The sequence below is a fragment of the Sciurus vulgaris genome, assembly GCF_902686455.1.
Source record: "Sciurus vulgaris genome assembly, chromosome: 2".
NCBI lineage: Eukaryota > Metazoa > Chordata > Mammalia > Rodentia > Sciuridae > Sciurus > Sciurus vulgaris.
The window spans coordinates 180,686,948-180,703,439 of record NC_136462.1 but is presented as its reverse complement, the minus strand read 5'-3'; the positions used below and the strand labels follow the sequence as shown (position 1 = coordinate 180,703,439).

The window sequence follows — 16,492 nt, the reverse complement described above, 5'->3', positions numbered from 1 at the left end:
CTGCCCTTCTCTGGGCTCTTTCAAATATACAATGATGCTGTTGGGATAAACACTAGTCAGTGCCTAGGAAAGATGGACTCTAAACAGGGTGATAATGAAAGAAATGGAGAGGGGAAACTGGCCTCTGCCCTTGTCTCCAATCTTTAGGTGAGGATCAAAGCAGAATGACCTTGGCTGTAGAGTAAAAGAATGTACTCATAAAACATCTGAAGAAATCCATCTGCACAGTGGGCATGCAACCATATTACATATTCCCCTTGCTTGTAGGCTGCTGCCCTCCATTTTATCCTCCATTACGCACATGCATAATAAAATAATAAAATTTTCACACCCTCCGGAAGAGTCCTCCAAGTTCTTTTTTTTTTTTTTGGATTCGAAAACAGTACACTGGAGCCTATGCAGTCCCGAGGTTAAACAGCTGCACCTCAATTTCTCGCAGTCTTGAGAGTCTGGAATTTCAGGGACTAGCTTGAAACACTTTGTGGCAACAGCACCCTGATAATTGAGCACAATGATTGTCGAATACACGCCAAGCCCAGGCCCACTGCCTCTGTGCCTGCTGATAGAGCTGGGGTGGGGAATCGCTACAGTCTTGCTCCAAACTCTGGGCTATCAGAGTTAGAAATGCTTGGGGATCAACATTAATATTTATTTTGCCGTGGGTGGAAGAAACTCCTCCCGGGCCTCAATACCTCGTGAGAGAGAGAGAGGAGTGGGCTCCAGGGGCACCTTTGGGAGCCTCCTAAGACTCTAAGGCCCTCAACCCAGAGTCTGCTGGCGTTGAAACCCACAGCAAACATCAAGTCACCATCTTCATGGGCAAACTCCGCGGAACCAACAGACCGATGAAACTGTGCATGGAGTTCTAACATTTCTTATATTTTCGGGGGTTGTGGGGAGAGAGGGCACTGAGGAGAACTCCTTAGAACTAGAAAATATGAAAGACTGAAAGGTGGCTCCTTGATGGCTCCTTTCTGCCAGACTGGTCTGCATTCCCGGGTTTTGGAGGCAACCTCGGGGTTCCCAGGTTTAGAGATAGGGCAATGCAGCGGTGGGCCGGGCTAACTGGGTTTCCCCACCCGCAGGAGACTAGCGCTTGCGCATTCCGCGGCGTGGGAGGCTCGATAAAGGGAGAGCGAGCTTTTTGGTCCTTTAAAGAAACAGACACACAACTTCGAGCAACCTACTTATGCTATATTCCAATTTTAGCGTAAGCACGAGGACTCCTTGAAGTCCCGCCTCCTGAAAGCCCCGCCCCAACCCCAGAGCCACGCCCACAGCCTCCCAGGAGGATACACTTTATTAGAGCCCCGCCCTCGAAGCGCCCCCTGAGCCCCGGAAGCCCCACCCAAGCCCCGCCCGGAAGCCCGCCCCGCCCCCACCGCCTCGCCTTTCCCTGCAGGAAACTTTGAGTGGACGAGCTCAGCAGTTGCGATTGATCTCGCGACAGGAGCAGACGCTGCCAAAGAAGCGGCACAGGCAGGAGACGCACGGGTCGCAGCAGGCAGGCGCCGGCGACTTGCAGCTATCACTAGTGGCCACGCAGGGTGCGGGCCGAGGGGTCCGGGGCCGCGCCACCGTCTTCATCGAAGCCTTTTTCTGTAGGGGAAATGCGGGAGCTGTCCATGCTTGCTGTGCTTATCGTCTCGACCTGAAGATTCCGAACTGCCTCGGACCAGACGCCCCCGCCCAGCTTCCACCCACTGCTCTACTCATGCTCACAGGGCACCTCAGCTGGTTCCCGCCCGTTCCCCCAATCAGACCACCCCTTTCTGCCTCTGGATTCCCTTCCACACTTACCTGGCTTTGGCCTGGCTTTTTTCTCTCACTAGGGGACCCCACACAGCTCCACAGTTTAAAACTAGGCTATCCACAATCCCTATTAGTTGTGTCTTCACAGTAGATCGGAGTTCTCCCCACTTCACTTCCACTGTGGCTACCCAGGGTCAGGCCACTATCTTCTCCCCGCTGTTGCTCTGGCCCCATCCTCCAAGGCACTAAAGGAACCTTGTGGAAGACCTAAGATCACATCCCACCCTGGCTTAAAGCTTTCCCGTAGTTTCTCCATGCACTTGGAATGAACTCAGGGCCTCCCTTATGCTAGGCAAGCGCTCTGCCTCTGAGCTACACCCGCTACTCTATTTTTATTTTGAGACTTGGTCTCCTCAAATCGCCTTCCTTCTGCCTCATCTTCACTAGTATCTGGGATTACAAGTGTGTACCCAGCAGCCCGAGTTCTTGGAGCATCCCCACTGGCCTCTGGCCTCCAGCCTCAAACCTCTGACTACCAAGCAAATGAGTTTTTGCTGTGGGATCTTTGAACTTGCTACTTTCTAGCCTGGGGTCACTTTTTGCTGACTGTCTAATACAAGTAGCCACAGCCACATGTGACTACTCAGTGCAGAAATGTGTCTTGTGCACTAAGGAACTGAATTTTCTATTAAAAAATTTTTTTTTTGAAGTACTGGGGATGAAACCTAGGGTCATTCTACCACTGAGCTACACTCCCCCTCCCAGTCCTTTATTTTTTTATTTTTGATATTGGGGATTGAACCCAGGGGCGCTTTATCACTGAGCTACACCTCCAGTTCTTTTTTTAATTTTTATTTTGAGAAGGGCTAGCAAAGTTTCTGAGGGTCTTGCTGAATTGCCAAGGCTGGCCCCTAATTTACGAGTCTCTTGCTTCAGCCTTTTGAGTTGTTGATATTACAGGCGTGTACCCCCACCCCTGGCTATTTTATTTAATTTTAATTAATTTAAAAATGGAAGCATTGTAAAAAACATTATTTTTAGTCATTAAACACAAGTTTATTTTGTCAGTATCACATTTCACTTTGTTGAAGATGTAGCATTGAAATTGAGATGTGCTGCCTCATCTATTACACCAGAATTCAAAGACTTGGCATAAAAAATGAGTATTTCAATAACTTAGAATTGATTGCATGTTGAAATGTTAATATTTTAAATACTTTAGGCTAAGTTAAGATTAGTTGCAACTGTTTCTTATTTTTCTAATGTGACTGTTAAAAAATGGTCCACATTGTTTATTAGATATTGCTGCTCTAGGTTATTTAATTTTTATTTCAATGCTATTTCTTTAAGGCTTTTCTGACTAGTCTTCCCTTCATTCTTTCATCGTTGTGCTTTTATTTCTTCACAGCCTTTATCATCTGAATTTATTTTACCTATTTACTTGCTGTTCACCTGTTTTCCTCACGAGGATGTAACCTTCATGAAAGCAGAGATGTTTCTGTTTTGTTCACTGTACGTTCCCAGTGTCTAGCAAGTAAATAATATTAGTCCATTATACTTATCTGTCAATCATCTGATCTGCTTATTGCTTTACAGTCAGCAAAACAGGACCAGAAAAGAAGAGACTTTCTCAAGATCACACAGTATGCCAGATTCTACCTCGCAATACCTAGTCCACTGCTTCTGTTGTGGTTACAGTTGATGTGATAAATGGAGGCACATTAAAACAGGAATAATGTGTACATCCAGCATTTCCCAAAGTGTGGGGACCTGTATTATGGTGCAATGATTTCAGGTGGTACATGAATATTAAATGACCCAAATCATATGGTGAGAAAGGATTCTTTTTAATATCTCTTTCAAGTTGAAAGGCTCAGTTTGGTGCTAATATGTCCTTAATGTTTCTTTAACACTATCTGCCTTTTAACACAGAGCTAAGGCCTCAGATTTAGAACATTTAGCTGACAATATTATCCAGTGAGACTTCACTGTTTTATTTTCACTCATTGTTCTAGTAATAGTGATACCAGTATTCTATTATCATTTTATATTTTTAAAAGTTTTGATTTGAAATAAGTAGGTGAAACTCAGATATGGCAAAGGTTGTGTGATGGGCTGACAGATCTGGCTCCATGAGAATGTTATAGGCCAGACTCTAAGGGAAATGACTAAACAGACTCCATTTTGCTCTGAGGTGTTATGTAGGAAATAAGCTTCTCCCATGGGAACACCCTGCCTCTGTGCCCATCATCAGTTACTTGGTGTGACATGTTTAATAATATACAATGGCAACTCCTATGTAGTAAAGAATTGCTCTCTGTTGATTCCTATTGCTCCTAAACAATGTACCATGTAAACAGTAATTGTGTGGATGTTAGCAACCATTCTTTAGTTTGTACTTAGGTAAGGGTCGTTTTAACCCACTTCCCCTTCTGTTGATGATCTCATGATGTTAGTTTGTAATTTTGAATCATAGCAACAGATACTTATGATTGTTGTGATTTTTGGTATAAGAACCCCTACAACCCTGTGGTCAGGGCTGTTCTCCCAACAGCCATTTTTTGGGGCATTGTGTGAGACAGTCAGCTGGCCAGCTTAATAAAGACTCTCAAATTTGGACTTCTCAGTGTGATCAGTGTGTTCTTAATTTGTGCCCCATAACAGTTGTGGAAGTGATTCTGAATCCCTTGGAAAGACTGAGCAATGGTGAATTTTCAGACAAGGGGCTAAAGCAGTATCAGAAACTGCTTTTTAGTAGATAAACTATTTTGGTCAGTGAACTTCCTCTCCCTGGGCTTCTGTGGGGGTTGGGGGGAGCCTGAGGACTCTACACTAGGAATCCTTTAGGCAGCTTTCAGTTCTTTGGTTAATATAGGCCTGGAAAATGTTTTATTTTGTTTTTAACCACAGCTGAGGGGTCCTCCTCTTTTAAGTCTGATCTCACCCCCACAATGAAAACTCCCAGGCCTACCTTGGAAGATCTTGTCCTCTTTTCTGCTTCTTTTCTGCTGATCTTTTTGGATTTCTTGTTCAGTGCTTCAAAGAGAGATGGAACAAAGCCAGATGTTTCTGGGGATCCTGAACTACAGTAAAATGGAAGGAGCAGAGGGGCCTCTGGAAATTCTCAGGGTAGGGGGAGGAGGAGGGGTTGGTCTTGGCCGGTTGAATCACATGGTAGGACTCAGCCAGCAGGTTCTTGTTAGCCTGGCTGCTGACCTGGAGGCAGGAACCTAAAGCAGTGAACTCTGAGGAAGGCAAACAGGAAATCTGAGGAAGCCCTGGGATCTGCCCGTGATATCCGTGAGAGACCTGGTCTTTTGACCTTTTTAGCTCTGCACCACTCAGTCATCTCAGGTGCAGTCTTTAACCTGGCAGGTAAAAGGTACTGTTACCCCTTAAAATGAACTCAATATCTTCTACCTGGATACAACTGTGTTACCTACTTTACATTTCTCACAGCTTGGAGCCAGGCAGACCTGATTTGAATCCTGATTCTGTCATGTAACAGCCATATAACCTGCCATGTAACATGTGAGGTAACCTAATCAACCTCCTTGAGACTCAGATTTCTCATCTGCAAAAAGGGTTCTGCATTACCTATATTGCGGGATAAATGAGGTATGTTTTTAAAGTGGTCTGCCATATCAAAGGTGATAAGTCAATGTTGATGTTCCCTGCCTTCCCTGCCCTTATTCCCCTGATATGTTTAGAATATCCTCTTTTCCTAGTGAGAGACAAGGCAATAAAAGGATATTAGTTTTGAGCTTTAACATTTCATCTGTATTTGAATTCTGGCTTTGCCAATTAAGAACTGTCTGATCTTATGCTAGTTACTTAACTTTTATAAGCCTCAATTTCCTCAGTTGTGAAATAGGAATAAAAACAGCCCCCACATCATAGTATGTCAGTTATTTCGGTTAGGATTGAACCTGGGGCCTTGAACATGCTATGCACACTCTCTACCACTGTGCTACGTCCCCAGCCCATGTCTGTTGTTATCAGATGAAGTCAAACTAGATCTTCAATGCCAGGTTCTAATGCCCCTCATATTTTCCCCTGGGCAGCAATTCTAAACCCTGGCATGGCAGGACTGGTTTATCCCAGACTTGGTTATATCCTGCAGCATTTCCTAAAATTTGTTACCATTAATAGGAGTTCTGGGATTCATTAACTTTCAGAAATGCTGTTAAAGTTCACCAAGCATCTTGATTTCAGGATTTCTCAGTCTCTAACATGCTAAGCTACATTTTAGATTGGTTGCATGCAGGGATTTCCCAAACCCAAGGACTCAAAGGACACTTTGTTGCCCTAGGACTATTTCACAGAATGAACAAGAAGGATACATGTCTATGGCAGTGAATCTTGGTAACAATTTAGGAACCAGGCTTGACTTTTTTTTGCGGTGGGGGGGCGTACTGGGGATTAGAACTCTAGGCTTGACATTGAAGCCCCCTCTCACAGGCCAGATACCAGAGGCTGGACCCCTGGCTACTTACCCACAATAGAGACAGAAGGGAAATCCAATAGGTTCATGGAGGAGTTGCTCCTGAGACTTCCATCATCTCTGGGCTTCTCCTCAGGTGCCAGGTGACTGTAAGCAGCAAGGATGCATAGGAAGACCAGTAGGGTGGCCAGAAGCAGACGCGTGACATCCATCCCAAGAGGCCTGAGTGGAACAGAGAAGGTGGTTGGCAGAGAGTGGCCCAGGGGTAGTGGCAAGAGAATGTGCTTGCCTGCTTTCTTTGTGTTCCTTTGAGCTGGCGTTCTGACTGTTCCACAAGTGTCCCAGTAGAGCTAGAGGACTAGCAAGACTTAGGACAGGGAAGGGGAATTGATGTAGGAAGAAAAGAGAATAGGAGAGATGCGGAAAGGAAGAGAAAAACAAGGAAGGGAGGGAGATTGAAGCAAAAAGAAAAGGAATGCATTGTGTTGGTCTCTACTATCCAGAGGGTGGAGTACTGTTTCTGTTTTATTATTATTTTTTTAAAGTCAATAATCCCAAGAGTCCCTAGGCCTGGGAAGAGTTGTTGAAAGGCCTGCAGTAGTGCCTCACTGTGGCAGAGGTTTTACTAAGGTGCACAGAATAAGTTTAATAAGATAGTTCATGATGCAGGGATAAATGACTCCTTCAGACAAGTCTCTCACAGATTCCCACACCCAGAGGGAATGAATGCAGGTACAATTTGTGTCAGGAGAATGAGCCCATCTCCATAGGCTAAGTGGATTTATTTATTTGCTAGCTGAATTTTGAAGGCGACAGATAGATCTCAGAGTGGATTTCTTCACTTAATGCCTGGGTTTGGCTCAATCATCTTCAAAGAGCTTCAGCAGCATCTTTGTTTTCTCTGAGTGTGGAACCCCACCCCTGCCAACACCCTCTCCACTTCTCTATTTTCATTTTTGTCTAAGAAAAGTTTGGAACTACTTTTCCAAGGTTCTCTCCATCCTAGCCATAAGTTACGGTGGGAGAGAAGAAAACAAAACATTTTGCTCATGCAGGTCTTACCCACCCCTGGGCAAAGCAACCTGGCCAGGTTCTAGCCTACTGCTCCTGGCCCTCAACTTGGTTGGAGTCAAGTTTTCTGCATGTCTGTTACATTGCAGGAGAAGCCCGAAAGAGCCACCTGCATCCTGATTCCAAGCTTTAGGAAGTTGGAGGGGACAGTCCTAACCTTTTGAAGTCCATCCTCTACTCTTCTCAACCCTAATTTCAGTTCTGATTTCTTCAGATTCTCTCATCATTGGGTGCGGGGGCGCCTAGCACATAAAACTCATGCCAGGGAAGTGTGCCTGGCGCATAAAGACCCATGCCAGAGGTTGGTAATCTTCCTCTGGAGGATGATAGCAAGGACTCGTCATAAGTTGGGTGCTGCCAAGGCCTTCCCTGGAAGACGATAGCAAGGACTCGTCGTAAGTTGAGTAAAGCTGGAGCCCCTTCTTCAGAGTGTTAATCTCTCTTCCTTTTTTGTTTTTCACCAGAACTCACAATATTACGCTGATCAATCATGTTTAATAAAGTTCTTCGGTTGAAGGATGGTGGGAACACAAACAGTTCATATGAGTCAACACAATTCCAGTAAAATAAAGTTCATTTGTTTACACAAAGCACTAATATTCCTATAGGGAATGGTGGACATTCTGAAGCAATATGTCTTGTGATGTTTTTGTTAACTTTTACAAGACTCCCAGACATCTAGTTGCATATAAGTGATTCCCTTAGCTTCAGTGATCAACATATTTATTACATCTGGTTTCTTCTGCAAAGTAATAAGCCTCCCACAGAAATACATTATATTTAGTTCAAAAGAGAAGTTTTAGTTCTTTTAGATGAAGATTTTTTACTTTAAAGATAATAACTTGGTTCTCAATAATATAATATGATTTAACATAGCATAGACATGTAATTATAGTCACAAAAAATTAATAACAAATTACTAGAAGTTATAATTAATCTTAGCAGTAAGAGATCAAATAGAAGTTAAACTTTAAAGAAAAAAAAACAAGTAGTGTACATCAACTTGCTTTTGTAAGCTTTAGGTCAAAAAAAGTTCATTGTAGGGAAATGTTGAGTAAGATGTGCCAGATGGCACTAATTGACTAACTGTGCAGACCTAACTTCTGTTATCTATTAATAAACTTCTAAGAACTTCCTTCTTCATATGAAATCATAAATATTTTTAGTAAAAAGTGTAAAAGTATATAAACTGTTAGAAAATTCAATAAACTTGTCAGCATCCTAACATTGACCGGAGTCTTTGTGGTTGCTGTCCATCGCCGACGCTGCGCCGTCTAATTACTCGGGGTTTTTGTATTTCAGGCCATCAAGGACCCCTGGACTCTGCTGCTTGGGCTGGTCCCCGGCAGTTTGGCGCCCGAACAGGGACCTGATTGGTAAGTGTTTTATTCTTTTCTTTTCTTTTTCAGGCGGTCGGCAGCTAGGATACTGCCCGGGGAGCCGCGGTCCCCTCAGTAACAGAGACTGAGAAAGAAAGGGCAGGGATTGGAAAAAATGGGTAATACAGCATCTAAAGAGAGAACTTTATTTCTTGATATAGCAAAGCATTTATTAAAGAAAAGAGGTGTTACAGTAAGTTCTGCACAATTACGTTGTTTTTTTCAGTTTATACAGGAATGTTCTCCATGGTTTCCAGACAGAGGTGCTCTTGATTTAAAAATATGGAAGCAGGTGGGTCGTGATATGAAAAGTTATTATAAATTGTATGGAAATGAGAGAGTTCCTAAGGATGCCTTTACATTATGGGGCTTATTTAGAGATTGTTTTGATACAAAACCACCTGCAGAGCAATTGGAACGAAAATTATTGTTATCTCCATCTAGTGATCAGGAGCCAGCCAATGATCAGGTTATAGCAGTTTCAGCTGAAGATAATCAAGAAGCACAGGAAGGAAATCGTGATACTGATGAGGATGATAATGAGGAAATTCAAGAAGGTAATGACCCTGATCAACTGTCACCCTCAGATCAGGAAGATTTGGAGGAGGCTGCTTTTAGATATCATAATGAGGATTATCCTCCTTTTGTGGCTCCTGTTACTTATAAACAAAAACCATCTAAACAAGATTCAGTAGCAAAAATAGGGTTTCTAGGGGCTGTGGCAGAGGCACAAAAAGCTGGAGATCTTAGTCTTTGTTGCCCAGTAATTTGGGCTATTGATGAAGGAGGAGAACCTCAATGGGAACCTTTGTCATTTAAGATAATTAAAGAGTTAAGAACAGCTGTGAAAGATTTAGGACCAACATCCCCTTATGTCCTCCAGTTAGTAGAAAACATTGGCTCTCAGTGGCTTACACCTTTTGATTGGCAACAAACTGCTCGTTCTTGCTTAACTCCCGGGCATTATTTACTATGGAAAACCGAATACGAAGAACAGGCAAAAATGACTTTACAATCTCAATTGGCTAAAGGTCTTACAGATAGAAATAGAATATTACTGGGGCAAGTGTTAGGGACTGATGATTGGGCTTCCCCAGCTGAACAAATTAAATTACCAAGAAAAGTGTTGGAGGAAGTTTCAAAATTGGCTGTAGCTGCCTGGAGACGCCTTCCGTCCCCTGATACTAAAACATCCTTCTTAAGTAATATTAAACAAGGGGGTATGGAACCATATGAAGATTTCTTGGCCAAATTGGAGGAAAATATTTCAAAAATAATTACTAATCCTGAGGCTGCCGAAATATTGTTAAAACAATTAGCATTTGAAAACGCTAATCCTACTTGTCAGGCCCTCTTAAGACCTATTAGAAGGACAGGGACATTATCTGACTACATAAAAACTTGCATAGACACGAGTCCAGCTCATATTCAAGGGATGATTATGGCAGCTGCTTTTCAAGGAAAAACTTACGCCCAATATTTAAAAGATATCAATCAGGGAAAACCCCAAAACACTCAAGGAAATCAGCCAAGGTCTTCTCGCACTCCAGGAAATTGTTTTTCTTGTGGCCAGTTAGGTCATTTTAGTAGGGAATGTCCCTCTCGGCCGCCTAATATCAATTCTCAACCACAAAATAAACCTACACTTAATGCTGGAACTCCAAAAACTATTTGTCCCCGATGTCAGAAGGGATTTCATTGGGCCCGAGAGTGTCACTCCAGATTCCATAAGGATGGATCAATACTTACTGCTACAGGGTCTAATCAAGAAACTGTCCCTGTGACGCCAATAGATAGTTTTCAGCCAAAAAACGGGTTTTGGGGCCCTCCCCAGGCCCCGAAAGACAATTGGGGAGCTACCAACCCGTTTGTAAAACAACAGTCAATGACCTGGCCAGAGGGACCCCAGGGAGTGCAGGGTTAGATTTACCTTCCTCTGAACATTTAATTTTAACATCAGAATCAGAAGTGTCCTTAATACCTACAGGAGTTTATGGTCCCCTCCCAGAAGGACATATGGGCCTCATTATCGGGCGCAGTTCCATGACAAAACTAGGATTACAAGTTATTCCTGGTGTTATAGACTCTGACTATCAAGGAGAAATTAAGATTATGGTTTCTCCCCCTACTAAAACAATTCAAATTTTTCCTCAACAGAGAATAGCTCAATTGTTATTAATACCATATTTAAAATTACCTAATCCAATATTACAAGGACAAAGAACTGAGGGCTTTGGTTCAACTAATACGGTGGCTTGGATTCAAAAAATATCAGAACAAAGACCTATGAAGACTATCAAAGTTAATGGTAAGGAATTCAAGGGATTGTTAGATACTGGAGCTGACGTTACTTGTATTGCAGCCCATGATTGGCCCCCTTCTTGGCCAACTACTAAATCACCTTCCACCTTGGTGGGGTTAGGGCTTGCCTCTAATGTTGCTAAAAGTGCTGAAATCCTTCATTGGAAAGATAAAGATAAAACAGGGACTTTTCAGCCATATGTAATTCCTTCCCTCCCCTTTATGTTGTGGGGTAGAGACTTAATGGAACAGTTAAATATCACACTGACTGATGAATCAGACTCGCCTTTTTCCTAGGGGCCTCTGTTACCAGGCAGGCTGACCCGATAATCTGGAAAAACAACATACCAGTGTGGGTGGAACAGTGGCCCCTGTCTAAAGAAAAATTAGCTGCAGCTACTCAATTAGTTAAAGAACAACTTGCTCTGGGACACATAGAACCTTCCACTAGTCCTTGGAATACTCCTATTTTTGTTATAAAAAAGAAATCAGGAAAATGGAGACTTTTGCAGGATCTCAGAGCTGTTAATAATACTATGGAAACTATGGGAGCATTACAGCCTGGTCTCCCATCTCCAGTAGCTGTTCCTAAAGGATATCATATCATTGTTATTGATTTACAAGATTGCTTTTTTACTATTCCTCTGGCTCAACAAGACAGATGGAGATTTGCTTTTAGTCTGCCTTCTCCTAATTTACAAAGACCTTATCAAAGATATCATTGGAAAGTATTGCCTCAAGGGATGAAAAACAGTCCAACTTTATGTCAGAAGTTTGTAGATCAAGCCCTGATAGCTTGTCGAGAAGCCTACCCAGATTGTTATATGATTCATTATATGGATGATATTTTACTTGCTCATCCCCTTATGGATATTTTAAAACAGATTTTAGAGACTGTTATTACAACCTTACAAACTTGGGGTCTTGTAGTCGCCCCTGAAAAAATTCAACATGAACCTCCATTTAATTATTTGGGAAGAACAATTAAAACTGATAAAATTATGTCTCAAAAATTACAAATTAGACAAGATAAATTACAAACTTTAAATGATTTTCAAAAACTTCTAGGAGATATTAATTGGATCAGACCTTATTTAAAATTGTCTACAGGGGATTTAAAGCCATTGTTTGAAATACTAAAAGGAGATTCTGACCCAACTTCCCCTAGGACTTTAACTGATCAAGCAAAAGAGGCTTTACGTGTTGTTGAACAGGCCATTTCTCATCATTATTTACAACAAATTAATTATGCCTTACCATGGTATTTTATTGTTTTAAAAACTAAGCATACTCCAACTGGATGTTTGTGGCAAAATGATCCTATTGAATGGATTCATTTACCCGTTACTGGAAAGAAGATTCTTCTCGCTTATCCTACCATGGTTGCTTTATTAGTACTTAAAGCTAGACAAAGAAGTAAAGAATTATTTGCTCAGGAAATGCATGAAATTATTATTCCTTATACTAGGGAGCAATTTGAGCATTTAATGCAAATTGATGACAATTGGACTGTAGCTTTCTGTAATTTTCTAGGAAAGATTTCTTTTCATTTACCAAATGATCCTATTTTACATTTTTTACAGGAAACTAACATTATTTTTCCAAAATGGACCTCTTCTTTCCCTTTATCTAATGCTATTACAATTTTTACAGATGGATCCTCAAATGGCAAAGCTGTAACTTTAATTGGCACTCAACCCATTGTTCAATGGACAACAGAGACTTCAGCACAGAGAGCTGAATTAGAAGTGAAAGAATGGACATTTTTTAGGCTGTCTGTTTTATCTCAACTCCCTAAGGTTTCCCTCCCAGTAATGGGAACAAAGCCCTTAAAGCTGTTCTCTGTTCCCAAACAGAGAGTGAAAGAGTAAATTGAGCCTGATAGCCAGATAGTGCTCAAACAGTAGGATTACCAGAAACTATTGACCAGAATCTACAGCCTGTTGTAAAACATTGTGAAACATGTTGTCAGCAAACCCAGACCCCCTTTGAAATTTCCTGGCAGCTTTGTTCCCCCTTTTCCCCCTTTCATGTGTGACCCCTCCCGATGTGTGGTTTCTGCCTTTATAAACCTACAAGATTTTCTGCTAGGGACTCGACTCCTGGAGTTGGGTCCCAGCGCGCTGGAATAAACACCTCTTGCGGTTTGCATCAAGTGACGCCTCCTGCGGTTGATTGGGGTTGCCATCCATCCATGGGACAGAGTTGGGGGGTTTCCTTTTTGGGGGGCCTTACATTTGGGGGCTTGTCCGGGATAAGATGGCCCCCCCTCATCCGCGGAGTCGACCTTGGAGGTAAGAAGGGGTACCCCGAAGTTGTCTGTCTTTGTCTTGTGTTTTGTTAGTTGGTCTGGTTCTGTGAGCGCGCTTTCGGTTTCGGTGGCAGCCGTTCGGTGACTCGTGAGAGTGGCCGAACAGTGGCCGGCAGACGTGCCTGGGGGGCCACAGGTTGCAGCCCTGGGGGACGCCCTAAGGGTGGAAGGAGAGCCAGGGACGCCTGGTAGTCTCCATCGGTAAGGGCGCGGATGGGGTTCAATTGGTGGATCAGAGATTGGCGCCCGTCTGTATCTGGTTCTGGTTCTGTTGTGTGTTTGTGGCGGAGGTGGAGGAAGGGTTGGAACAACTGGGGGGTTCTCGGCCCGGGCTACTCTCGGGTGGACCCCAAAGGTTCCTTCTCTGGACTCCCCCTCCCGACAGCCCTGAAGGGTAACTTAGCAAAGTAGCTTCAGTCTCAAAAGTAATGAAAAATAAGGTCTCATAATATGAACATCCAACCTGTCCGGATGAGATGGCTAAAATGCCTTAGCCACAGAGTTTCTGTTAAAACCTGTTAGATCCTTCCAGATCTCAGTCCAGGCTTACATTGAAATATAAATAAAAGAAGCCTAAAGGCTCAGTAGGAGACCAGTCTCAAAGCCAAGGAAAGAAAAGGTAAAAAGAGTCTTTAAAACTCCAGCAAAGTAAATGCTATATTTTTAATTATATGTTTTTTTGAGCTCATGATTTTTTGATCAGTTCTACTTTTTATTCAACTAGAGTTTTTGAACATCTGTTACACTGCTATGGAGATTCACCTATAAAGTTACAAGGGCTTGATTTTGTGTTATTTGTATGTTGTGCTGTCTGATGTCATGTTTTGTCTGTATCAAAACTGAGCGCTCCTAAAATTAAGATTTAAAAATGGATCCAGATACTTTTAATTCATGTGATTTAAAAAGATTCAAATTGGGTAAACTAATAAGAGTAAAATGTCTTTGAAAATAACTTGCAAGTCTCTAGGTGGTCAAGCTAATAAAATATTGATGTTAATAAAATGTCTAATATCAATTGTTTCTAGGACTTTTCTTCAACAGGGAAGAGACAGCAAATACTGTTCAGGACACTTGTCTGATATCTTGGTTTTTTTACAGAATAAGTGAATTAGAGTTAACATGTATGGGATTACTCTAATGTGTTTGTAGAGACATCTGATTAATTTACAAAGTTAAAATGCTAATTGTTAAATAACATCGAGTACTTTTAACTCCTTAAATTCCATGGGGTTTCATACTTAAACATTATTGGTGTTTTCATACGTTGGTAAATAAAAGGGTTTAAACTTGCTTTGTGTCATCACTAAACTAAAAACAAGGTTACTAAGAGTTATGTCCTAACAAGTGCAATTCTATATACAAAGGGTCCCAAAAGTTTCAACTGTGTTTCAATTAGAGTACTATAAACAACAGAATATTTAATCTTATTAAAATAGAGTAATTTATCTAAATTCAGAAATTTCATAAGAGTTGTTTCATAATGTGAACAAAAAGGGGACAACGAATAGGAAAGAGAAAATAAAAGGTTCTGGGTATGGAAATATATTTAGTAAAAGGAAAAAGGAAATGTTTCTGGGTAAGAAAGTGCTTGTTTGATGAAATACATGAGGGTCTAAGTAAGTGCTAAGAAAGTCTGTGTAAGTAAAGGGCAAGTTTCAACAAGTTTGTGTGTAACTAAGTTGGTTATATGTGAGACAGCTAAAACTATTGAAGGTTTTTCCTAAGGTGAAATACTAATGTTCTGATATAAACCAAAGTTTAATCTATATGGTAGAATGACATGGTAAAATGACATGGATTTGAAACACTAATTTACTCTTTGTGTCTATTAAGTTTTATTCTTTAGAACAATTAGTCTTAAAAATTGGGGTGTATACAATTATGGTTAAACAACTATTATAGAGTATTGTACTTTGTTACAGAGTATACATTTCTCTTTAAAAACTCAATTTGGTAAGATAAAAGTGTCAAGGTATTTGTGAAATGGTCACTAGTTGTATATTAAATGTGTTCATATTTTTCAGGACCACAAGTTTTTAAAGCAAGGAATTTATTAAGCTCGCTATTCTCCAGATTAAACTTGTCTGTAATGGTAATCTTAAACTTATAAAGAGTAAATTTTATTGGGGATTTATTTCTATCATTTAATGTTCTATTATAGGACCTGATATCAATAGGGTATGTGTAAAATTTGTTACTTTTTACACTGAGATAAAGAATTTCAAATGTAAATGTATTTCTAAACATTAGAGTCTGATTTGTTTAAAGGTTAATATTGTGAAATATGAAAGAAACATGAAAACATTTTGCCACTTAATCACACAAAAGGAAAGTTAAAAGCTCTCTCAGCCTTTCTTTGATTCATGCTTTAGATACTATGTTAAATTGTGTTAATATAAAGTTTATATAGACTCAGGAAACAGTATATGTAAACTACTTAATGGTATTTAAGGAAAAGAAGCAAAGATCAACATCAGAATTAGAACACTTAAGATCTGTAAAGAGCCCTGCCTTACCTGAGATAAGGCTCTGCCTCCCATCTCACTGCATGTTAGAGTGACTCCAAAATAAGCCAGACTTCAGCTTATTTAAAGTTATAGTCAAAAGATTGGTTCTTGTTGTAAAAGTACTGTGATCTCAAATAGGGGATAGAATGTAGTTCTCAATCAAAATTCAAGATAGCTATTATACAAGCTGAATATATTTTTACTCTTGCTAATTTCATTTTGTAAAACTGTTACCTGTTAATGTTTTGCAGAAGTAGCTGCTCCAAGAACAAACAACCTAGGTAACTTGTGATAATAAGCCATCACCTATAGAATAGATAGTGGTAACTTCCAGTACTAATGCAGACTCCAGTTAGATAAAAGGGTAAATAACTGTAAAGTTATGGACATTAAATAAAGCCCATTACTCTTAATTTATGACTGGTGAGACTGGCTTGCTGGATAATTAAGATCAAACTTAGAAATTGGAGTTAAATACAGAGGTCAAGAAAAGTCCATATTTGGGTCTTGCCCTCAACGTTAGCCTGAACCCAGGGAATAAGAGAACTTCTCTAAGGAGCGTTGCAACTCTGGGTCACACAACCTCCTGATCAAGGAGATTGTTGAGACTAAAGGATGAAAAATTATCCAGTGCATCTGCTGCAGAGGAGGGTCATGGAAAAGGGGAAACATCCCTTGATGTTTCTAAAGGAAGTCACCTCATCAAGAGACCCTGCCTAATCAAAGT

The 16,492-nt window shown here is 41.1% G+C and overlaps 1 protein-coding gene across 5 annotated transcripts in view; it reads right to left on the bottom strand.

Moving 5' to 3' along the window:
* Window positions 1-1,371: 1,371 nt before the first annotated feature.
* ASIP (agouti signaling protein) overlaps window positions 1,372-16,492 on the bottom strand; it is a 140,863-nt gene continuing 125,742 nt past the window's right edge. For all 5 annotated transcript variants that reach the window (XM_079128401.1, XM_079128404.1, XM_079128403.1 and 2 more), the window contains 3 exons: window positions 6,249-6,418; window positions 4,724-4,788; window positions 1,372-1,599 (listed from right to left, as the gene is read on the bottom strand). In XM_079128401.1, the coding sequence (XP_078984527.1) occupies window positions 1,423-1,599; window positions 4,724-4,788; window positions 6,249-6,408 (402 nt within the window). In that variant the 5' untranslated portion in view covers window positions 6,409-6,418 and the 3' untranslated portion in view covers window positions 1,372-1,422. The remainder of the gene's footprint in view (window positions 1,600-4,723; window positions 4,789-6,248; window positions 6,419-16,492) is intronic.